Consider the following 25,295-nt stretch of genomic DNA (forward strand, 5'->3'; position numbering starts at 1 on the left):
TATCACTAATATTTATAAATTTTACTTAATTAATACTTTTATAAAATTATTTTCAAATTAATAATATTTGATCTGATTTTTGAGCCAATCACGATTAAGTTAGCACATAACACAATAGCAGCACTTCAATTTCGTAAGCACTCGTACTTGCTGTACACCTAGTGAGGTCTCCTATTCATACACTAACATATAAATACCATAATTTAGTTTCTGAAGAAGTTGAGAAATTAATTATTCAACAGAAACCAGGAATTCCATTATAATTCCTAACAGTTTCCAAAGAATCTCACTTATTGGAATCTATTTTACTGGCGGTAAAGGTAGGCTATAATTAGTTTGGGAAAGTTTTCTTTCTGATTTTCCCGGCTCAGTAAAAATGAGAATTATTAGAAAAAATATAATCTTCATTTTAATCGGTTTGCTCTATTAAGAATTACTATCTTGGGACCGAGCTCGGGAGTTAATAGGCATAGGAATGGGAAATTTAAAAAGAAAAATCATAAAATTATCCTTAAAAATTTAGTGCTTGCTTGAGAATGTAGGCTACTCTCCAATAACAACTGTCATAATATAATATACAGATTGAATCTGAAATGATGACCCCTGAAGTTTGAAGCTGAGAGGTGAATGAATGTTTTGAGTAGGTACTATATTGTAGGATCGGTATTCGATCTAATCTTTAATATTGAATTCCGCATTGTTGAGATATTGAGGTTATGAATAATTTCATACCAAGCTTGCGAAATTGCAAATTAGTCTTCTGCGCTTGCGCTGCGGTTAGGCGATAGCATAGAGAAACAATAGCGTAAGTAGATATCCCATGGTATAGGGCGCTTATGTCGCAACTTTTACTGTTATCTCAAGCCGATTACTGTCGAGTATTGTCAATTTTTACTGTCTTGTAGTGGTGAGAGTGTATGAATGACACAGTTTGAGAGACTACAAGCGTCACACAGCTGCATGGGAAAGAACTACGTGAACTATCGGCTTGAGATAACAGTCAAAGTTGCGACATAAACGCCCTATACCATGGGATATCTACTTATGTTATCGTTTCTCTATGGCGATAGTTAATAATTAAACAGCTGTGCAGCTCATTTAATATCATCAGCTGGCTTCATTATTAGCCTACTTCTTCTTTCACTTTCTCTTTTTGATTTTATTGCCGATTTGATGGTCCAAACCCAAAAAACATGGGTATACCGAATCCCGGGCTCCAACGAAAAACGCACCGATTCGTTCCCTGGCTCTTCCTATGACTATGGCAGGGTTGAAGAAGAGTCAGACACTGGTGATGGGACGAGTGGAGGGAAACTCGCTTTCCCAGGTGGCAGTTCCCATCACTGAGAAAACTCCTCATCTCATTCATCAGTTAAGAGCTTTCCGAAACCTAAGCTTGACAGACAGCGAAAAATACTATTTGCCAATAAATTCGAATAATTATATTATTTCTCTTTACTGACCAACTATGATTTTTCTCCAAGTTTCACCAGTTTCAATATTTACTATATCAATTATGCCCATTACAGTGCCGGTTGCACAACAGCCGGTTAATATTTAACCGTGATTAATTCCACGAGAACCAATCAGAGGAGCCGTCTCTTCAAAAACGCCTTCTCTGGCCCGGTTGCACAAAAGCCGGTTAAATTTTAACAGTGATTAATTCCGCGAGAACCAATCAGAGAAGGCGTTTTATCAAAAACGCATTCTCTGATTGGTTCTTGTGAAGTTAATCACGGTTAAAATTTAACCGGCTTTTGTGCAACCGGGTCTCTGATTGGTTCTTGTGAAATTAATTACGGTTGAAAATTTGACAAGCTGTTGTGCAACCGGGCCACAGTGTTTTTCAGAGTTACGATCTGTTAAGGCTATATTAACGTGAATTTCAATTTGATGATTTCAAATCTTCACTTTTCTTTATACTTTTTCACCCTCTCATGGATTGAAGGTTTTCCTATAGTGAGGTCCACGTTATAATGACAGTATTTGATCAACTTTGGTTTTGCTATCCTTGTCTATCATTTGACAAAACCGGTGGTAATATCCTTTTCTAGGTCCACAACGATGCCAATTATGTTTTTGACAGTGTAGAAATATAATTAATTAATACAGAGAATCGGCATCGCTATTCTTCTATCTTTATCCACTGCCATTATAACGTGAACCTCACTATAGTACATGTGCCGGATAACCATAGTTGGAAAGCCCTTCAATCCACCCCTCTTTTTTGCACTACAATTTATGATTGTTGTTATTCTATTTGCTTGTATTCATTTGTATATTATGTTTGTGTTATTCTATTGCATGTATTCTTTTGTATAGTTGTATTGTATCTTTTGTGTGCAACTTAAATGAATAAATTGGTACGAGAGATTGAACATACAAGGGATTTTGAATTATTGGAGTATATTAACGAGATATTTTTATGTTTTTGAGGTTCTGATAAAAATAATTTTATTTACAATTCAAATCCACCCGCCCTGAATTTAATACGAATCTGGAAACGTTCGCAAAAAGATAGTTATTCTTTTTTTTCAATCATAGAAATTTGTGATCGATCATATTAGCGGTTTTCTTCTTGAAATCATAAGCCCGTTATTCAAGTGTTACAAAATTATAACCATTCCGTAGGTTATAATATTTAGAAAAATGTAAATCTTTTCTATACTTATCAACATTTATAGGCATTAGAGAGTAACAAAATTAATTTCGTGACTCGACAAATATTTCGCGGCTTGTAAAATATTTTACAACATTTATTGGTAATGTTTTCATGATTATTGTATCAAATTGTAAGCCGAAAACATGGGATAATCAAAGGTTTAACCTTGTTTTTTAACAATTATTACACCCTCTCTCAGCTAAAATCTTTATAATTGCTTCCACGGTTTATTTTGGCTTTAAGGTATTTTGGACTGTCTCGTTCCACATGGCTTTAGAATTAAGCACATGGTTTTAATACAGAGGTGCTCACAGGGCTTTCAGAAGGCCTCTTTTCCAATAAAAGGCTTTGTTTCATGATCCAATTAAAATTAGAAATTCGTATTTCCCAGATCTTGTAGCGGAAATAAACATTCAAGTTTAAAATCTAAATAAATAAATATATTAAGTGTATAAAAATATATATTTATGCATAATCGAATAGGCCTGCAACTGACCCGTTAATTCTATGTGTTAAACGCCTTTGTGTTGAAGAACAATGTCCAACCACCTGTTGGAGACACCTGATTCTACCTGCGAAGACCCATCCCCTCTTATGTTAGAGCCCTTTAGTCCCAAAGAGTATTGGTCCCGAAGTTCCTAGCACCGTTTTAATTGGATAAGCAACTTATCTCATTATGCTTACTCATTATAATTGGATGCTCTCATCTTTAGTTAGATTTAGTTATGAAGTCAGCATCTGATAACATTACTTTGTTATCCTTATTGATGAAGCAGAATCTGCTATCTGATAGCTCTATCCTTCTCCAAAGCTCTATCCTTCTCCCGCACCGCTGCCAAATCGTTTGTCGACTATGAAGAAATATAATAATGAACTACCAGAACATTTAATGTCAATTATGGAAAGTTATCATTAAATCATGAAAATGTATTTTTTCTTGACGAATAAAATATATTCGAGGTAGACTTGATCATTATATCTACATCATTAGTCAACAATCAACATCAGATAAGATTTACCGGGATAACTTGAATCAAAGCTATCTCTACAGAAGGTAGTGGAAAAGGAAAAGAGGCAACAATGCCTTCCTATCATATCCACTGATTTTATAACGTGAATGTAACTCTAGATCAAATAAAATGGTTCAATTTGCATGCTAATAAGCGTTAATTGGTTACATATGTAATCAGGCTACCACTCGATTTCTGCTAGAATCCAACTTGAGTGGTGCTCATATCAAAATCGGCAGCTCTGCAGAGTCTGTGGATGGATGGATGCCGGCTTAAGCAATGCAGGTATTCACACCGCACTCTGTGTATCAACCAATATCGGCCAGCCGGACGTTTCCGAGAAAACTCTACTAGCTTGCAGATGTTTTCGAATCGCTCTGGGAGCGATTTTCTCCAGGCATCCAAGCGGACGTTTTCGATAAAGATCTCTCATTAAGAACCTAAATTGCGTAAAAATGGAGATAGAAGAAATCTAATTTCAGATTCGGATTCAGCGCCTCGAAAAGTTGGAAAAGTTGTACAATAAAAATAAAAAATTGTAGCACTCAATTGATATGTATTTTAACACATCATGTTTTGAACTCTTAAGAGTCATTTTAAGAGTGAATCACTTGAGAATGACTCTGAAGATTTCGAAACATGTTGTTGTAAAATATATATTAAAAGGGCGCTATGAATTTCAACAAAGTTTATATTGTTATTGAAAATTTACAAGAAATTTATATTATTCACAACAATTCACGGAAAATATCTGTTGAATTGTTGTCTTGCAGGCTAGTCAGCAGTTACTTGTTGACTGCTGCAATCATTATGAACTAATAATACCCAATTAATTCAAACAATCGAGAAACTCACTACGTGTAGTACTTAAAACTACAATACAGTGGAAATATAGGAAAATTTAGAGAAATATTACTCCTGAAGTGATTGAATATGAGAGATTGTATATAATTTTTCTATCATATAGCAAACGATGCAAAAAAATGTTTCAATAATATATTTACTTCTAGCATATAATTAATACAAAGATAAATGAACAGTAATATCAATATACTATCATCACTATTTTGTCTGCACCTTAAGCAGACAGATAGTCGTTCTCTGCTACTTATAGATTCTCTGTAGTTAGTATCTTCTTTTTTAATTTTATCATTAATAAATGATAAAAATTCACTGAATTGATCCTCACTAAGTCTAAAGTACCCCCTTAATTTGTCTTCATCAGCTTGGAGATCTCACATCAAGTGATGGAACTCACCATAAATTTTTATTTTCTTATTTCTTGGATGGGTGCACCCAATGAGATCAACGTTAAAAGAAGATCATCGTCACTGCTATATCATCGTTGCCCCTATTGAGCCAAGGAACACTTTTATAAAATGAATTTATAAATATTGGTTTGACATCATCTTCCCTCGGCTAGAGCGCAACTCAGAGCAGAGCGAAAAGCTCTGTCGGCTCACAGATGTTTTTTGATGTGAACACAAACTCTGCGGATGCTCAGATATCTGTGCTCTGTTGCTCTGCCACACTGCCCAATAGGTTGGTCTGAACAGACCTTTAGACCTACTTTGGTTGATTCATTATAGCATAGACTAAGAAACCGATCTGTTAGATCTGTTTGGATCTGTGATTATAGTTTTAATCGAGCTAGTGCCAGGTGCTCCACTCTTGTCTACCAAACAGTTACACTACAATACTTGTCATTCAAATCTCTATTCTAGTCCCAATCCCTGTTTGAGTTTTGGGGTGACAATGAACATGAATATCCAGTGTTGAGCAAGAAGTCTTTGCGTGTCGTCATTACAATTGCAAGTTTTAACCTTTGCGAATGTGTTTTTTATCGCTGATGCAGTCATAAAGTCCAAGTATATAAGGCAAGGGTTAACATTGAAAAAAAAATCGGGTTGCTATTTATGAAGATTATCTTCCAGGTAAGATAAACTTATAAAAGACCAACATGCGCATCCCTCCCATTGAATCAGACTTCGCTCATTCAAATATAACATTATTCAAGTTACCACTTCATTTACCATTTATTCCATACAATTTTCTTATAAAAAAGAGTTGTTTTTTCTTATGGTTTTTACAAGTTATTTTTCGCAATAAATCAACTCTTTGTATGTTGTTTTATGACCTCTGAATGAGCAGCCTGGCAAACGATTTAAGCAACTAAATTTCAGCTGTCCCAGGGTTTTGATAAAAAATAAAAGTAGTAAACAATGCTTCTCAAAATGGCTCACGCCTGAACTGGAAAAAATACACATTCTATTGTTGATTTCTTACAGTAAATTCAAGAATACACTAAGTGAGTATGATAAGGAAGTCTATAACCAAACAGTGAGGCAGGATTAAATCCTGATTCATGGTTGTTGTAAAAAATAGAAACACTTATTCACAATGCTTTAAACTGTAAAGTTTATTGAAAAATAACTATTACGAATTCAAACAAAAAAATTAATTATTATTGTAATATAATGCAGGAAAAGTAATTAAATTATACTAGATGCGTCGTCGCCAAGCCATGTCTATAATCAAAGTGAGCTGTGGGTCAAACACATTTGTGAACGTTTGGTTTTAATAGATTCCAACCATCCTCACATACAAATAAAATTTGAGATTTTTTTATAGTGCTAATAAGCATTCTTGTTCGATCGTTTGAGCGCATACAAAAACTGATAAGAATGAGATAATTTCCAAATATGTTAATTTGAATTGATTAATGTGACTCATATAATCTATTACGTCAACCTTCAACATTTTCAAATAATTATTCAACATTAACATTTTATCATTTTTTTGGAGAGAAATAGTACAGGCTCAGCCTCCATGGTCATAATTATATTATGAATACAGTGTTTGTACAATAAATGAATAAATATAAATAAAAATAAATATTTGCTAGAGTAAAATTTAAACCTGTTCTTGAATCAGAAGACTATGAAGTCAATACAGTACGGTACCTACTTGGAAAAGTTTGAGTATCGTTATCGGTACTGAACATGTTCAAATTATTTTATTAGAATTGACATATGAAATCTTCTTTGGCCAATTTATCCATTTTTTATTTTCAGTTAGTGTCATGGATTCTTCGGCTGCTTCGACGCAGATGGCTTCTTCGAAAAAGTATGATATAATGTCACTGATTTACACAGGAACGTACTCTACAATTCATACAGGAAAGTTGAAAAACAGACCCGATCCTGCCACAGTAGTGTTGAAACGAAATCCTGGTGAATTCCGTTTGGCTGAAATCAAAGGCTACAAAAAACTGCAAAATTGTGACCAAATTCTGAAGGTTTTCGATATTTGCGATAATTTCGAAACAATCGTGTTGGAGCTATGCATGTGTAACTTGGAAGCTTTCATTCGACACCAACCACTCTCTGTGCCAGAACAGAAAAACCTTGTACGCCAGTTTTTGCACGGCGTAGAAGCAATTCATGCCAAAAATATGGTGCACGGAGATATTAAATTTCAAAATCTCCTGATGACTTTCGACGGCACATTGAAGATTATGGACTTTGAGTCGATTCTTGAAAATAACGTCCACAAGCCACTCTACAGAGTATGCACCACTGGGTACACCCCACCAGAATGCCTATTAACTTTGGATCCGTTATTTGTGAACAACACTATAGATTTGTGGTCGGCCGGCATAATTCTGTTCAAAATTTTCACAAACAACAAGGAAAGCCTACTTCCCTTTAAAAAAGCTGGGACTGAATTGAGAGCAATTACACTTGTGTTCGGCTGTGTTACTGGACCGTTTCTCTCTACTTTGTGTTTACACAGAGGATACTATGCATGGGCCAAAAAGTACCAGCAAAACAATCTCGCAGACACACTGAAAAAACTGATGCCATCGCACAATCAATCTGAAAGAGATTTAATTGAGAGACTGATGAAAGTGGAGCCTTCTGAAAGAGCCACGGTCACCGAAGTACTTCAATCGGCATCTTTTTCTGCTGAGCCCCTTCCGTCTGCAGACTTGACAGATGCTGCCCAAGGCTACATGGAGAATCAACACATCACAAGACCACGTAAGTCGTTACAATTACCTTATTCATTTAGGTCATTATTATTATTGAATTTTTCTTGAGAAAATTAATCTATTTTAAGGATATTTTCTGAGTTTTCGTTTGTTATTGATATTTGATATCTATAATTGAATTTATCTCAACAACTTTGATTTGATGATTACTTTATTGTCTATTGGGCTACTTTTATTTACTAGATCAGACATCGAAGATTAATCAGATATGTTTTCAGAGTGACTTTAAAATGGCTTTAAGAATGAAACATATTGTAAATATATTTGTTAAAAAAGGGTACTTTGATTTTTAATAGTTTTTTTGATTGAAATAAGAACCTAGTACCCATTTTCTTTTTTAAACAGTGACACTTCAGAATGACATAATTGAACAAAGCCAATATTGTGTCTTGAAAAATAAAAAATGGGTTCTTGATATTTCAATCAAAACACAATCTATGAGCCTACAAATATATAACCGCATATATTTACCGCACTATAATAACATTTGTTAATGTCTTCGATAGCATAATTTCTATCAAAATATGAGTTTGGTCTAGCGGTAAATGATGAGCTAGTAAAAGATGAAGGTGAATTATCCTAGCTGCATTGTGATGCTCTTGTGCATCGAATCGGTGTCTTATCAAATCACTATGATTTCACAGTGAGCTTCAACGCACTCCTCCTTCACTTGAATTAGTATCATTTTTGACAAGATTTTCAAAGGTGACGCAAAATAACGGGGATATGAAAAAATGATAATGAAATAAAAGTGGAAAGAGAGAAAATGAATTTTATTTTTAAAAAATTAGAAGTTCAAAACTTATCATTCAAGAAACTTATAATTTCGTGAAAATTACTTCCATCTTAATAGGTGATTTCTATACATATTTGACTTTCTCTTGCACGAATGCATTCTTGAAATCTGTGAATTCCTCATTAATCGCTGCAACACCTCAACCGGAATATTGTCAATTTCATCCCGTATTCTCTGTTTTAATTCAACCACACTTTTTGATCGAGTTGTAAACGCTTATGATTGGGATAGCTCCAGTAAAAGCAATATCTACTATGGATGAATAATAAAGAGAATTTGGAATGAAATGCACAATATCCCGGTTGAAATGTTGCAGCGATCACTGAGGAATTTCCTACACAATTTCCATCAAAGATCGCAGGATAAATGAAATAATTATTATCAATAATTTATTGATAGATATTTTGTTAATTTCGAATCAATCATCATCATCTGTGATACTATTTTATCATTCTGGTTTCATCAGTATTCTTTGGTGGGGTAGTTGATTTTTCTTATTTTGACTAAATAATTTCTGTTGACTAGGAGATACATTATTTTGTTATGTTGTTTTCAGCTGCACACGACGCCAAAGAAATCGATTGGCAGAGTATTGATATTCCAGAGTCACTGTGGGACTAGTTAAACGTAAGTTTTATAATATTCCACATTGTTCATGTGATTTGATTTACGCTTAATTTATATTTTGAAAATCATTTAGTATTTCATTAGGTAATCATTTAATGATTAGTTCATTAAACCATTGAAATACAGTTCATTTATCTATATGAGTTATATAAAAGTGAAATGGCACTTACTCAGTCATCAACAGAACTAAAAATCTAACTAGACCAAAAACCGTTCGAATTTGGTAGATTCAGCTAGCCCTCTAGACACGCACTATGACGGATTTGAAAAAATTCAAATATATACGCTCAAAAGTAGGGGTTTTCCAGTGTTGTACGTTTTCTTAGGTTTTCGAGAACAAATGATGAACAAAAAATGATCAAATTTGTTAAAAAAGCTCAGCTTAGGTACAAAAATATTGTCTTGAGAGAGCTTCAAGATTTTGCCAAAGATATGTCCAGAATCAGCGGCTTTCAGCGTTTTATCTGCGTTTTTAAATCTTTTTCAAGAACGAATTGAGAGAAATAATAAATTGTTTTAACCCAATTACAAGTAGATTGTTTCATTGCGCTGTTTTTGTTTGAGTTTTTAGTTCTTTTTTTATTAAATTCTTATTTATCAATTGGATTATTATAAAGTAAACATTTAAATTATCATACAACATCGATTCAAGTATTATTTTCAATACGTTTTTATTACCAATATAAAAATATTAATATGTTATATTCAAAATATAATTATATGCTAAGAATATTAGCATTCACATACCTAAACTCTTAAAAGAGAACAAGAGCAGAAGTGCCCAACCTTTTAGTACCGTAGATGAGAGCCGCATGTAATTTCAAATGAATATAATTATACAGAGTGTTTACGAGCTCCCTACCAAAACTCTAGAGTTCTTGAGCATTGTTCTTCGGTGAGAAACGTATCTAAATCATATTTAAATTATCCGCAAGTCTTCAGTTACTCACACAGCGGCCATTTTGCTTTTTCACTTATTTTTTTCTAAATAATGGTTGAACATACGAAATTGAAACTTTGCACAATCATTTATAACAATTAGACAAAGCTACAAAAAACTATGATAATTTTTCAAATTCATAAAACAAAATGGCGGCCATTTAAGATGTTTCTCAAATAACTCAGAAACCGTTGATTTTACAAAACATTTACAAGAATAGCTTGTTTTAGTAAATTTAATTACCGATCGATTAAAACTGATTTTTAAAGATTGGACCAATATTATCTGAGATATAGCAGCTTTAGTGATGGGACACCGCTGGGGGTTAGTTGCAGTGCATGCCAAGGCATGTGGCTAAAGTCTGCCACAGCAATGCAACAGTCTCCGTCTGCTTCGCATGTAATTTGTAAGCTATTTTAGATTATTTCAAACAATAATTAATTATTACATAACCCTCTTGGTTTTGGCATAAGTTTAGAATAACTGTAATGATTTTCACTTGAGTAGATAAAAATTAGGTAAAGATTTGTTAACAATATGCTTTTTATTTACATTAATACAGAAACTTCAATACATTCAAAAAGAAAATAAAAATACAACGTTGCCAACCTCTGTTAATTGTATTCACCGCGGAGGTGAATATTCAAATTACTAGTAGGCTGGACAATTATGGAGATCGATCTAGCCGAAATAATCTCATATTCAGGGTCTCAAATTCGAGAGTGACATGGACTGTCGAGTTACAGTAAAGAACTTCTACTCAGATGTACTTGGATGCAACAGGCAAGTGCAAGTGATCAGAGCTCATACTCTCGGCCCAAAAATGAAAGACAATGCCCCAATTATCGCTCACATCCCCTCCGACCAGGATTTGGGAAATATATTTTAAAACATTAACAAGTTGAAAGGTACCGGGTTCAGTGTTCAAAAATACTTCACTCAAACAACAACAAGAAAAATAAACAAGCTACCTACTTGCTGCTGCACTGCAAATGGAGATTGTTGCATTATTGAAGCGACTTCATGCCTTGGCTTGCACTGCAACAAACTTTCAGTGGTCACCTATCACGAAAGCTGCCAATATTAGTTCAATCCTTAATGAATGAGGTAACAATCAATTTGAAATTAAATTGACTAAAAATTAAACTTTATTAAAATTAAATAAATATTATTTCAAGCATCTTGGTTAAGCCCTGAAACCAGATTCTGTTGAAATATAGAAGATTGAAAATAAAATAGTGGTTGACAACATTGATTTGTGTTTATTAAATTTATACACTTGTATGTGTGTAACTGAAATAAAAAATTCAATGCTATTAACATTAAATACATTTTAGAATTCTCATTTCTTTTTAATTGATAATGTGTTATTTAATTAATTACAGGTTGATCATGATGACTGCTATAATATTGGGATCGAGAAAAACAAGTGAGCAGATACGATTATGTGAATCAAGGGATAGTAAGGAAAATAATGTGAATGATACTTTGGCTATTGATGAATTAACGAGGAAAGAAAATATTGCATAGCAGAATGGAACGCGGAAAATAAGTGATGTAGGATAGCATAAGTAAAATGAATAAGAGTGTGGAATGTGAAGGAACACAGACAATTAGAAGTTGAAATATTATAGCAGTTAAATTTTGCTTTAACAATGTTAAACATTGCATAACATTTATCTCTATGACATTAATTATTTTTCTATATTTGTTTCTTCATTATTGAGGTGTTTTGTTTCTATCAGTTAAATAAGCAGTAGGTAGGCCTATGTTGTTCTTTGCCAGGAAGAGGATAAAAATTATTCTGCTTCAAGTAATTTGTTAATTCCCATCTACTCTGTTATATTGAACTCAAATTCTGAATTAATTTAAATTCTCACATTTAATTATTTCAGATGAAATCCTTATATTATGTCACCATTAGTAGTGTCATAATTGTAACTGTCATGTGTAATAAAACAAGGTAGTATGTACTTTGCCAAGAAGATAATAACAAACCATTCTGTTTCAATAATTGATACTATTCATCATAAAGTTATTGTTATATTGAACTCATATTTTGTGTTGATTTGAATTTTCACTTTGCATTGTTTCATTTGAATAAACCAATTGACTAATTCATGTAATTGTACACTTTATTGCTATAAATAAAATACAATTTGCATACCCACATTCAGATTCCCCGGTTGAATAACTCCATTCAACTAGGAAACTGTTTTAATCTAGCTCATTTGCTTCACCGTAATATTCCAGTTGAGATCTCTGACATTGAGGGGTGTCGCGTTGCCGTATACAAGCGTAGAGTGAGCAGGTGGCCGCTCTACATTGGGGCAGAGGCTTCGCAGGCTCTCCTAAATTCGCCTTATCCTTTCCTTTGAAAATCCCAAATATTATTTCACATATTCATCATTATTATTATGATTTTTCATTTCTTCCTCACACAATATTAAAATAAAGTTATGACTGCCAAGTGAAACCCTTAATCATCGTTGAGCTGAAATTTATTATTATCATTTCTAGGTTTATACTGCAATCTATGAATATATATTTTTTTCAAATTCAAGCTATATTTGGTACTATATTAGTACCTATAATTGACTAAGTACCTATCATAATTTTCTTAATTCAAACCGGTGTATTATTATTCACTGGTGTTTTCGGTGCCTGACTGATTCAGTTCGACTCCTCACGGACAAATCATCCACGCAGGGAGTACATTCTTTATACTGTATTATTGTTGCACTATTATTTTGTAAATATGTTTTTTACTTTCCTTGCCTTAAGTATTGATTTCCAAAAAAAGTACCCTAATTTCATGTTTTCTATACGTTTCAAGGTTCCCGGAGTCCAAAAACATGACTCTTGGGTGTTGGTCTGTATGTGTGTGTGTGTGTGTGTGTGTGTGTGTGTGTGTGTGTGTGTGTGTCTGTGAACACGATAACTCCATGACCGATTGACTTGAAATTTTAAAATAAGGTCCTTATTCCATGAGGATCCGACAATAAGAAATTCAATTCAAAATGGCGGATAATGGCTAAAAAACCATGTTTTCACGGTTTTTTCGAAAACTGCTCTAACGATTTTCTTAAAATTTATACCATGAATTGCAGGGGGATCCGACAATAAGAAATTCAATTCAAAATGGCGGATAATGGCTAAAAAACCATGTTTTCACGGTTTTTTCGAAAACTGCTCTAACGATTTTCTTAAAATTTATACCATGAATTGCAGGGAAAATTGCAGGAGCTCCGTAATATTCTTGAGAAAAATGAATTTTGTTAAATTTCTATCAAGATTTTCTCTAAAATGACTTGACCTATTTTTTTCAAATTCATACCCTGTACAGTTATTTATCAGCTCTATTAACTGGCATGAGTCTTCTTCCTGGGAAACTAACAGGGGGTCCATCCCATTCTGCGACAGAATCAGGAAGCACCCTGCCAAGAAGTGCTTCAGGCAACACAAGCGTTCGCTGCGCTCAAGTCTGCAGCCAGGCAAGGTGGTCATCCTGCTGGCCGATGTCCAAAAGGGTAAGCGGGCAGTCTTCCTCAAGCAGCTCCCTAGCGGACTGCTCCTCATCACTGGTCCCTCCACACTGAACGGAGTCCCTCTGCGTCGCATCCACCAGTTCTAAAGTGGAAATTCCATTGAACGTCGTCGACGCCTACTTCAAGAGAATGAGGGCGAAGCGCGCCAAGAAGGAGTAGTACAAGCCTTCCGACCAGAGGAGTATCAGAAGGTAATCGACCAACAGCTCATGAAGGCCATTAAGACTGAGAAAGACAGTATTTGGCTTAGATAATACCTGTGCACCTTGTTTGGTTTGAGAACCAACCAGTTCCCACACAGAGTGAAGTTTTAATTTTTGATTACTCCTCTTTAATATCACATATATAAATTATTGAATCAATATAATTATAATAATGATTAGAATATTTAAGTGAAAATGTTTGTAAAAATTTATTAGCATCAATGTAAATACTTGTTCAAATTGAATCAAAATATCTATTACAACAGAGGAAGTTTGTTTAATTATTATGTGATATAAATTAGACTGTTTGTGAATCTTAAACATCATGATTGATGAATAAATTGGATGAAAATTTGTTGAGTCTTATTCACCTAACCCCAAGTAAATTCAAAAGCGCTAATAAATTTTACGATGGATTAGCTTAGGGACTTAGGGTTAAAAACGAAAAATTACAAAGGAATCAACAACAACAGTTCAATCTAAAGAAATTTTATTTTGAACAATTGCTTAGAAATTTATCAAATAAATATGAAGTATTTTAACAGTCATTTTGTCTCAGAACAGCTTCAAAATTGCTTTTGCTAATCTATATTAGTTAAACTCACATATCATTATCTATATAAAAAATACTTTACAAAATCTAATAATAATTGTAAGCATAGTACAAAATGGACTATCTGCTGTGTAATTTGATCGGAGAATGTTCTTTACAATGGATGAGTTTTAAAAAGAAGTTATTAAATAATTAAAAAAATTCTAATGAGTTTAGGCAGCAATCGCGGTTTTAGACTTGGACTTGTAGAAAAACGTCAAAAGTTTTACATAAACGTTTCATACATAAATGAGTTGCTTCTATAAGATATGTAATTGAAAAGAGAGATAAGATAAAAGAAGTCATCTTCATGAATGAAGATTATCTGTATAAACAATAATTAAAGTATTTGGCAGTGATATGTTCCTCATTCGAGTTATAAATCGACGTTCTTGGAAAATAACAATTATTGTAGCATAGATTGCAAGGAAGTATAATATTCTACAAACAATCTTGTTTTGTAATGACAATAAACGATTTTGAATGATATGCCAGGCAGGTACCGGTATGTTTGCTGGCGATTATCTTAAAACCTATAACTTGATGCTGAGATGAAAATTAATATAGATAGATAGATAAATGCCTTTTATTTTCACTTTATAGCATTACAAAAAGTGATGTCGGCGAAGTTGAGGCAATAAGAGCCCCCTCTTCCAATTAACCCACAAATATGAGTGATATAATTATTTTCGTGAATATTCTTATTGAAAATACCCTTGGCATTCATATAATAGCAATGAGGTCGAGAATAGAAGGTTTTTCAAACTGCATTAAAAGTATCGTATTGCGAACTTCTATATTGTGATCTTCAATTGTGATTTCTGTAGTGAATTTAGCTATAGGCTAAGTGTATGTTGACCTCACATCCTCAGTCACAAGTTGATTGGAGTTGAGCTCCGTGTAGTTTAATTATGAAAATGTTCATATGAGAGGAAGATCTCAATTCTTCTGGATTTCAGTTCACCCTACCTATAAAATTAGATGAGCATAACCTGAAAGGTTTTGTTTAATTATCTTTTAAAGGTAACGTTAGGTTTTTGCTTTTAATTGGCAATATATTGGTATTATTCGGAATGTTTTGATAATTTCAAACGAGAACAGGATAAAATTAATGTCATCCTTTCTGAGTAATATCAAGGATTTTTCCATCGATGAACCTCACAAGAAGAAAATCAGCAACGGGAATATGATAAGACAAGATCTCCAAACTACCTTTTGCAGACTGATTGACAGGGAGCAAGAATACTTGAAAACTCATGCAAGAAAAATGTCAAAGCAAATGTGATCATTTCTCTTATGTTATGGTCAAATATTTAAATGGATAAGTGTAAATTTTCTGGCCTTGTGTACTTTAATTATTTTTTTTACCTGAAGATCATGTGGAACATCGAAACTAATCGTTTTAATTTGTGTTTTTAATCTATTATTTAAATTTATTTCAAAAAAGGGTACTATAATACTATTTCATAAATTAATTAAAAGTATTAAATTAAATGAATCAACTAACAAATCATGAATAATTGCTGGAAAATTCATAAAACGTTTGACCATTGGAACTTAGTGGAGTTTGGAGACCCCTGAACATGGCCACATGACACATGTGCACTAATAATTTCAAAGTTATTGCGTGGAACCAACCAAGCTAAATTTAAAGGTCCTATACTGATTGTTTTAAGGGCAGGTCACACCGAGCTCGCGTCCGCGGCGGTAGCGAAGTCAAAAAACTCGCCTTCCATGTTATTAAGTTGTGCAGGTCACACCGAGCTCGCTACCACGGAGGTAGTACCTCGGCGGTAGTTTCACTTCGCGAACTTTTGAAACGTCTCCTAGTGGGAGTACCGCTAGCGGTAGTGAGCTCGGTCTGACGTGGCCAATCTAATAACATGGAAAGCGAACTCCAGAACTTCGCCATCGGTAGCGCACTTCTAGAGAACCAGCCTCATCAAAACAAGAACAAAACCAAACTACCGCTGGCGGACGTTTTTTGGTGTGAACTGCTTCCAGAAAAACTACCTCCGCGGGAGCGAGCTCGCTACCGCTAGCAGACGTTGGTGTGACGACCGCTTTACGATCAATGATTGAGAATTCAGACCTCAATCCTCCAAACAGCCACTATCAGTAGAAATAGTGAACCTATTCTACCGAGTATAATTTATCACAATATTTCATAGAAAAGTTATTTATAAGTAGAAACCTAAGTCTATCACAAAAACAGGCTGCATAAAAACCTTTCTCTGCAATACTGGCTCAATTCATAGGTTATTAAATAATTACCTTGACATCGAGTACTTCTAGTGTAAAGGTGATTTTTGTTTTTCGCAGATATTTTTCGAAAACAGCTTACAGTTTATTTAATCTCTACTTAAACACTAGGAAACCCTTTCCATAAGGCAGTATAAGGAACCATTATTCTAGATTTTGAAAGTTGATAATTTTTGAAAAATTCTGCTTATCTGATAATATATTACAATTGGATTTTCAAAAAGTGTATATGGAAATTACTAAATATCAGCATATAAATATTATAAAGCAATAAAAACACTGGTAAAAAGTCCAATAAATTAAACACAAAAAATTATACTATCATTCTTGACACAATTAAATACGGTTATAATACACTTTGAAATGAAAAAGGAATAATTATAATAAAGCTCGTGAGTTCACAAACATAAAGTTGGGACATGAAAAGCTTGAAAAAAACGAAGTTATTCTAGAAAAGACAATCACAATTTCTGGAAGAATTATTTGGAAAACTCATAATTTAATTTTTAAATTGAATTTGCCAAAAATTTAGTCAGTGAAATTAAAGATCAATGAACTTTCATAAAAACTACAATAATAAACAAAATGTCAACCTTTCAACTAGCCTATATAAAGGTGCGTACAGAAATACGCGCTACGAACACGCTCCGATAATGAACGTTACGGGTAATGATACGCAAGGGTTCGCTAGAGGTTCGCAACATGATCGCACGCTTGTCGTATTGTTGTCTTCTCTACAACCTAACATTACTCACAAATGTGAAACGTTCAATCCAAACAGTTCTTAAGTTTGCCATTTAATAGTTTGAAATAATTGATCCTCAACTTTCTGATCCTCAAATTGAATTTTCAATCCGTCTAAACTATGAAATGTTTAATATTCTATCTTGTATGAACGTTAGCTTAAGTGTTTTATTTGGCAGTGAATATTACTTGAGTAAGAATATTGACAAATATACAACTACTAGTCTCCCATTGCCGCAGCACTCTAGGGGAAACAATAGCTGTAAAAAAAATCTGGTGTGGTGCACTCACACAACTTTCCTTGCTCATTGAACTGTTAGCCCCATTCTTAAAGGAGAATAATTTAGGGGAATAACATAATGACGATTGGCAGCAACATATTTGAAACTACGATCAGACTACTGTATATGTGTATATATAAAATTGTTTTCAGAGTAATTTTTCCTTTGTGTAAATTGTAAAATTCGATGAGATTTTTTAAAAGTCGTCAAAACAGCTGTTCTACAGATGAAATATCTCGACTATGTGTTCTTTTTATGGTTACCAAGTCCATTTCTCAAGGATGGGGTGGACCCCCCATTAGTTTCTCAGAAAGGAGACTCATGCCAGTTAATAGAGCTGATAAATAACTATACAGGGTATGAATTTGAAAAAAATCGGTCGAGTCATTTTTGAGAAAATCGTGAAAAACATGGTTTTTTAGTAATTATCCGCCATTTTTCTCAAGAATATTACGGAGCTCCTGCAATTTTCCCAGACATGAGACTCATGTCAGTCGATAGGGCTTATGAATAGCTATCCATGGTATGAAATTGAAGAAAATCGTTAGAGCCGTTTTCGAGAAAACCGTCAAAAACATGGTTTTTTAGTAATTATCCGCCATCTTGAATTGAATTTTATTGAATTTCATATTGTCGGATCCTCATGGTATAAGGACCTTAAGTTTAAAATTTCAAGTCAATCGGTTGATTAGGAATGGAGTTATCGTGTTCACAGACAGACACACACAGACCAACACCCAAAAATCATGTTTTTGGACTCAGGGAACCTTGAAACATATAGAAAATTTGAAATTAGGGTACCTTAATTTTTTTTGGAAAGCAATACTTTCCTTACCTATGATAATAGGGCAAGGAAAGTAAAAACTCATTGATATTACTCAATAATTGAGAAAGTGCCAAATGGAATAAAGGGGTTACCGTATGTCATATCAGGTAGACTTATCGCCTTTTACATGATCAGAGAGTAATGAGTATACCCATAAGACCCTTGTAACAAGGGACAAGTTTGAAACGTTCTGACTTGTCTCCTGGAAAAGCAACCTGCAAGATGTCACATGCAGATAAACTTTTTAATCTGATATTTCAAAATGAGAATGGTAAGTTATTTTATCTTGTTTGATGAGTGAGTTGTTTGAAACAGTAAAAAAAGTATCTCAGATTTGGCTGATATTTGCACCATGGATGAAGCTCTACCTGAGTAGTGTCGTAGCCAAGTTTGGCACCCCCAGCTACTATACAGGATTAGTTATGCAGCTTCAAACATTATATTTTCAAATTTTAAAACGACCATATCCAATGAACGGTAAGGAATTTTGCAAATCGGATTCCAGATTCGTGTTCGAATTTGTCAATAATTGTTGACATGTTCAGTTGTAAAGTGTTTTGGCTGAATGAAATTGAAAATTCCTAGATGAAACAGCCAAATGGAAAAAGGAAAAAGCTATCGAAGAGAAATCAAAAAAGAAGAAGAAAAAAGAGAAGAAGGCTACGAAAAAAGTAAGAAGGAGCGCGAAGAGAAGCGAAAAAAGAAAGCGCTGAAGAATTGGTAGAGAAAAAGCTGGGAGAAGCAGCGCCAGCTTCAGAGCTGGAGACAAAGAGGAGAACGTGGATGATGGATTCGTTTTCGGTGACAAACCGGATCAGGCCTCGAGGATGCTGAGTATGGGAAATATCAGAGAATTGGAAGATTTGAAAAGTCAATTGAGTGCCTACTATGCCGAGGTTGAAAAGGAATCTCCTCCCCAAACTATAAAAAAGATCAATAAAGTATTATATTCGTGGGTCAGCGTGTAAAGAGGGATAAGTCACTTTTTTCCCAAAATGTATTATTTGTTCTATTTCACTCATAATCCGATTCTTGAGAAGTGTAAAAGTAGTCCTTTAGGTGAGCTAATTTTGAAATATCGAAGAAGTCGATATTTAAATATTATAACCTCAATAATTGAGAAAGTGTCTTAATGGAATAAATGGGTTATGTCATATCAGGTAGACTTATCCCCTTTTACATGATCAGAGAGTAATGAGTATACCCACAAGACCCTTGTTACAAGGGACAAGTTTGAAACGTTCTGACTTGTCTCTTGGGAAAGCAGCCTGAAAGATGTCATATGCCGATAAACTGTTTAATCTGATATTTCAAAATGAGAATGGTAAGTTATTTTATCATGTTTGATGAGTATTCACTTTATTCAGAATGATTCTGTATCTTTCAGAACCTATGATTTTTCTTTTTCGTAGAGTTATTGTTGCCTGATTATGATTACAAATGCTTATTGAGGTTAGGTTGTGAGCAAGAAAAACCATTTGTTGTTTATGAAATGATTATTTGTTGGAAAATGGATCGGGTAAGAGAGACAAAAATTTATACGTGAGAAAAAACGTGACTGTATGTAAGGCTTGTTTCCTAGGCCAAAAACCTAAGGCTGAACAGGATAGAGCAGCGAACAATGCAAGAGAATTCTATCGCTCAGTAAGGTTTTTTGAGAAGGGTTTTAATACAAATTGTTTTTCAATTTCAAACTTTTCAAGGTTGAGATTCCTTTTCAACCTCGGCATAGTAGGCACTCAATTGACTTTTCAAATCTTCCAATTCCCTGATATTTGCCATACTCAGCATCCTCGGGGCCTGATCCGGTTTGTCACCGAAAACGAATCCATCATCCACGTTCTCCTCTTTGTCTCCAGCTCTGAAGCTGGCGCTGCTTCTCTCAGCTTTTTCTCTACCAATTCTTCAGCGCTTTCTTTTTTCGCTTCTCTTCGCGCTCCTTCTTCTTACTTTTTTAGTAGCCTTCTTCTCTTTTTTCTTTTTCTTTTTTGACTTCTCTTCGATAGCTTTTTCCTTTTTCCATTTGGCTGTTTCATCTAGGAATTTTCAATTTCATTCAGCCAAAACACTTTACAACTGAACATGTCAACAATTATTGACAAATACGAACACGAATTCTGGAATCCGATTTGCAAAATTCCTTACCGTTCATTGGATATGGTCGTTTTAAAATTTTAAAATATAATGTTTGAAGCTGCATAACTAATCCTGTATAGTAGCTGGGGGTGCCAAATTTGGCTACGACACTACTCAGGTAGAGCTTCATCTATAGTGCAAATATCAGCCAAATCTGAGATACTTTTTTTACTGTTTCAAACAACTCACTCATCAAACAAGATAAAATAGCTCATCATTCACATTGAAAAGGTTGGGTTATGGATAATAATATATATTTCATATGGGTTTTGGTCTACTAGCCACAAGAGGAATTACTTTCTCTCACAAATTATCCTCTATAATAATATTAAGTACTTACATATTATTATAAATACAACATTTAATAAAAGTTTTGCTTCATGTGTGACATAACATTAGTATAAAAGCATTGCTGGCTTCAACCCAACCTCAATAAGCATTTGTAATCATAATCAGGCAACAATAAATCTACGAACAAGAAAAAATCATAGTTACTGAAAGATAAAGAATCATTCTGAATAAAGTGAATACTCATCAAATAAGATAAAAAAACTTACCATTCTCATTTTGAAATATCAGATTAAACAATTTATCTGCATGTGACATCTTGCAGGTTGCTTTTCCAGGAGACAAGTCAGAACGTTTCAAACTTGTCCCTTGTTACAAGGGTATTATGGGTATAATCATTACTCTCTGATCATGTAAAAGGGGATAAGTCTTCCTGATATGGCATACGGTAACCCCTTTCTCCCATTAGACACTTTCTCAATCATTGAGGCTAAAATATTTAAATATCGACTTCTTCGATATTTCAAAATTAGCTCACCTAAAGGACTCCTTTTACACTTCTCAAGAATCGGCTTATAAGTGAAATAGAACAAATAACACATTTTGGGAAAAAAGTGACTTATTCCTCTTTACACGCTGACCCACGAATTGTAATTATTTTTGGATTAATTTCAATAATATAAGTTTTAATTAATTATTGTGGCTCAAAATTTCATCCGTACGTACTAATTGTCAAGTTCATTTTTTCAGAATTTAGAGAATATAGAATGTTCGATAAAAACGTTAAAAGGCTGGAATTATTATTTTGTATTTTCTATCAGATTTCGAATCTTAGTTTTTTACTCGAGTTGACATTTTAAAAATTTCACTTATAGTGTAGTGTTAACTACTAACTATAGGTGCAAAGCTCTGCAGTAGTAACTTAATGAAATTGTTAATATTTTCGAATTAATTTCAGTAATATAAATTTCACGTAATTATTGTGGCTCAAAATTTCATCCGTTCATCCTAATTATCAAGTTAATTTTTTAGAATTCAGATAATAATTAATGTTTGATAACAACGTTAGAAGGCTAGAATTACTATTTTGTATTTTCTATCAGATTTCAAATCTTAGATTTTACTTGAGTTGATATTTTGAAAATTACCCTCATAGTTTAGTGATAACTGATAACCATGGGTGCAAAGCCCTGCTGTGAAGGTTTACTCTGATTATTAATTAAAATATTGCATACTTCAACAGCCGAAATAAACAGAGTTTCTTATGATGTTTTTAATATAAACGTTTTAATAATTTAATAGTATAGATACGGTTCTACACAATCACCTCTGTGACAGGATGCACAGTTTTCAAAATCATTATTATATAAATAATATAACAGTATAGATTGGACAAAAAGATTATGCTGGAATCAGAAATCTCAAATCATGAGTTTTGTTATTGGAGTTGACAAAACGTCTACTCGGAGCATTGAATGTTACCAGTAATTGACATCACGGATGCTGAACTTCATCTCTCAACTGTGTGAACAATTTATTTCAAACGGGCTGATAGGAATATTCCTTTATATACGGTACAGTAATAAATCAACATGAGTCTCCCACTACATTTTGTTTTCAACTGAACTATGAAATGTTGAATATTCTATTTTGTATAAACGTTACCGTCGACCCGGGTGACTTTGTTAATTGATTGATTCATGTTTTGAATTATTTATTCAGTCATGAATTGTTTATCCATTCATGAATCTACTTATCCATTCATTCATATAATTGCTAACTATGGCTCATATGATGCATAGTTAAATTCATTTCAATCTTTCAGCGTTCCTTATAAGAGATATATCAGTGATTCCCATTCAACCGATGCGGACCGTTTGAGTTTAAATCGTTTTAATAGTTCATGTTTGATAACAACGTTAGAAGACTACAATTATTTAGTTTTATTTTAAGTTATATCAGACTTTGAATCTTAGATTTTACTTGAGTTGACATTTTGAAAATTTCCCTCATAGTTTTGTGATAACTGATAACTATGGGTGCAATGCTCTGCAGTAGAAATGTAACTTATTGCAATTGTAAATATTTTTCGAATGAATTTTAATGATATAAGTTTTTATTGTGGATCAAAATTTCATCCGTTTGTACTAAATTTTCAAGAAATTATCAGATAAATTATACTTTAAATTATCAAGTTCATTTCTTTTAGAATAGAGAATGTTTGATAACAACGTTAGAAGGCGATTTTCTATATGATTTTTTATCAGATTTCAAATCTTAGATTTTACTTGAGTTGACATTTTGAAAATTTCCCTCATAGTTCAGTGATAGCTATAACTGACAGCCTAACTGATAACTATGGTTGGAAAGCTCTGCAAAATTTTAATAATTCAATTAATTTTGATAATTTTATAAGCTAACACAGAGATCGTAACTGATCCAATAAAAACGTTAACCTCGCATGCGCAACTATTGGTTAGTCTGCCCTAGGAATATGCCAAGCTCGCGCTCTGTTACGCGCTCTGTTCGCGTTCTGCTCTTGCTCGACCTGCGATCATCTTGCGATCTGCTCGTGTAACGTTCGTTTGCGGAGTAGAGTATAAGTCTGTACGCACCTTAAGCGATAAGAAAATATATGGACTATTCAAATACTGTCCAACATTATAAAAAAATATAAAAAAGTAATATTACTTACAAGTAATGGGGAAAATACTAGACACTAGAATAATTAGCTGATTATGTAAAGATTTGGGTGTGATTTAGGAATGGTGAAAAGTGATTTAGGAATGTAAATATAAATATGTGTATAAAAATCTAACATTCCTAATTGTTAAATCGAGAGCAAAAACGTTCCAAATTGAGAGAATAGATGCAGCTAGAGATTCGCTATTCATATCAGTTCATCGAAAAAGTCAAGAATTTCAACAAAATGTTTCTTTAACATAGCACTTCAAGTAAAGTTCTTTTAGCAATTGTCTAATGATCGAAGTTGGATTTAGATAGTTCAAGAGATGAATGATTGAATAAAACATTTTAGAATATATAAGGTGTCGTCACCAGGACAAGAGATTCGATTGCAAATTAAAACTATGATAATATTGATAAATATATAAAAATGTATTAAAGTAACATGAAATAGAATAGCTGAGATACAAATGAATAATACTGAATAAGATAAGTACGAAAATTAATGGGCGGAATAATAGAATACTGACAAAGAATTATCAATAAGTAAAAATAAGATCCACTAATATAGGTGGTTTGTCATAATAATAATAATAATATAAAAAATAAAATTAAACTAATAAAAGTGAGCCTGGTACTCGTATTATTGAAATTTGACAAAATACGTTTCGAACTACTGACTAGGACGAAGAATTTTAGTATTTCTGGTTGTAAATCCTAGTTTTAAGATTGTATTATGAGTACTTCCAATTTAGACATTTTGTCGAAGATTGTTGTCTTCCAATCACAGGAGGAAGAAAATGTAAAAATATTGAGCGATAAAATGACGTGGACAGTGGTAAACCATACTGCTGATGTTGAAATTGGATACCAGCCTTCACTACGACTGTAGCTCGAGATCGTCAAAATATGGCATGTACTGAAATCCAGGGTATAAAATGAAATTCAGTTCGATTGGCACCTGTAAAAACAAAACGATACATCTGAATTTGTCTACCATTCTAAATGAATTAAATATCCATTTCTATCATATACAAATATACCTTCGAAGGTGTATATAACAACCTTATGTATTCTAATAACATTATGATTTTTCGTAAAAATTGATTGTACAGTATACTGATGACTGATGTACAGTATACAGTTAACTGAATGGTCTAGAGCACAGAATTGACAATCAATTTTCCATTGACTTAGCTTTGTGCCATTATTTATTTCTTTTTCCATCTGTCGGCCTTCCTTGACCATATTCTTACTTCTTCTTAGGCCAACCCAAGGTGTGATGTGGACCGTGCTGATGGGTGGTACTTTTATATGTTGTCTCTAACGGTGCCTGCAGGATACCAAGCGCTCTTCTGTATTATTTTGCTTTGCCTGGACATGCGGGGCTTTGTCTGGGTTGACTCCACTTCCCTAGCAGTTCGTGGGAACCACATGAACAAACCAAACCCCAAGGCAACTCCACACGTTACCTTGCCTTCAAACCCACGGGATCTGCCCCATCAAGGCAGTTTCGGATGGGCAAAGAGAAAAACCCAAGAGACTAGTGATGGGTGAAACTCCAGGCACAAATGTAGGTCGAGAGGTTTACGCAAAATTTCTTGGGAGAGGTGATGTTTTTGACCCTGCAAAGTTTCGGAG

At 33.6% G+C, this 25,295-nt stretch overlaps 2 protein-coding genes and 1 pseudogene across 2 annotated transcripts in view; 2 read left to right on the top strand and 1 right to left on the bottom strand.

Annotated features, from left to right (window-relative positions):
* The first annotated feature begins 122 nt into the window (after nucleotides 1–122).
* Nucleotides 123–12,247, top strand: LOC111053534 (cyclin-dependent kinase 9-B-like). Its single transcript, XM_039442561.1, has 4 exons — nucleotides 123–320; nucleotides 6,747–7,715; nucleotides 9,079–9,149; nucleotides 11,475–12,247. The coding sequence occupies exons 2-3, from the start codon at nucleotides 6,755–6,757 to the stop codon at nucleotides 9,141–9,143; spliced, it is 1,026 nt and encodes a 341-aa protein (XP_039298495.1). The 5' UTR covers nucleotides 123–320; nucleotides 6,747–6,754; the 3' UTR covers nucleotides 9,144–9,149; nucleotides 11,475–12,247.
* On the top strand, nucleotides 10,817–17,186 carry LOC120354515 (annotated as a pseudogene).
* LOC111059790 (putative tyrosine-protein kinase Wsck) overlaps nucleotides 14,796–25,295 on the bottom strand; it is a 46,051-nt gene continuing 35,551 nt past the window's right edge. The window contains exon 12 of the mRNA XM_039442562.1: nucleotides 14,796–24,615. Within this exon, the coding sequence (XP_039298496.1) occupies nucleotides 24,535–24,615 (81 nt within the window). The 3' untranslated portion in view covers nucleotides 14,796–24,534. The remainder of the gene's footprint in view (nucleotides 24,616–25,295) is intronic.

Source organism: Nilaparvata lugens, chromosome X, assembly GCF_014356525.2.
Source record: "Nilaparvata lugens isolate BPH chromosome X, ASM1435652v1, whole genome shotgun sequence".
Classification (NCBI taxonomy): domain Eukaryota; kingdom Metazoa; phylum Arthropoda; class Insecta; order Hemiptera; family Delphacidae; genus Nilaparvata; species Nilaparvata lugens.

Coding starts and splice junctions, on each gene's coding strand:
- LOC111053534 (XM_039442561.1), top strand. CDS start 6,755: ATGGATTCTTCGGCTGCTTCGACGCAGATGGCTTCTTCGAAAAAGTAT. Junction 7,716..9,078: donor TCAACACATCACAAGACCAC/GTAAGTCGTTAC, acceptor TGTTGTTTTCAG/CTGCACACGACGCCAAAGAA.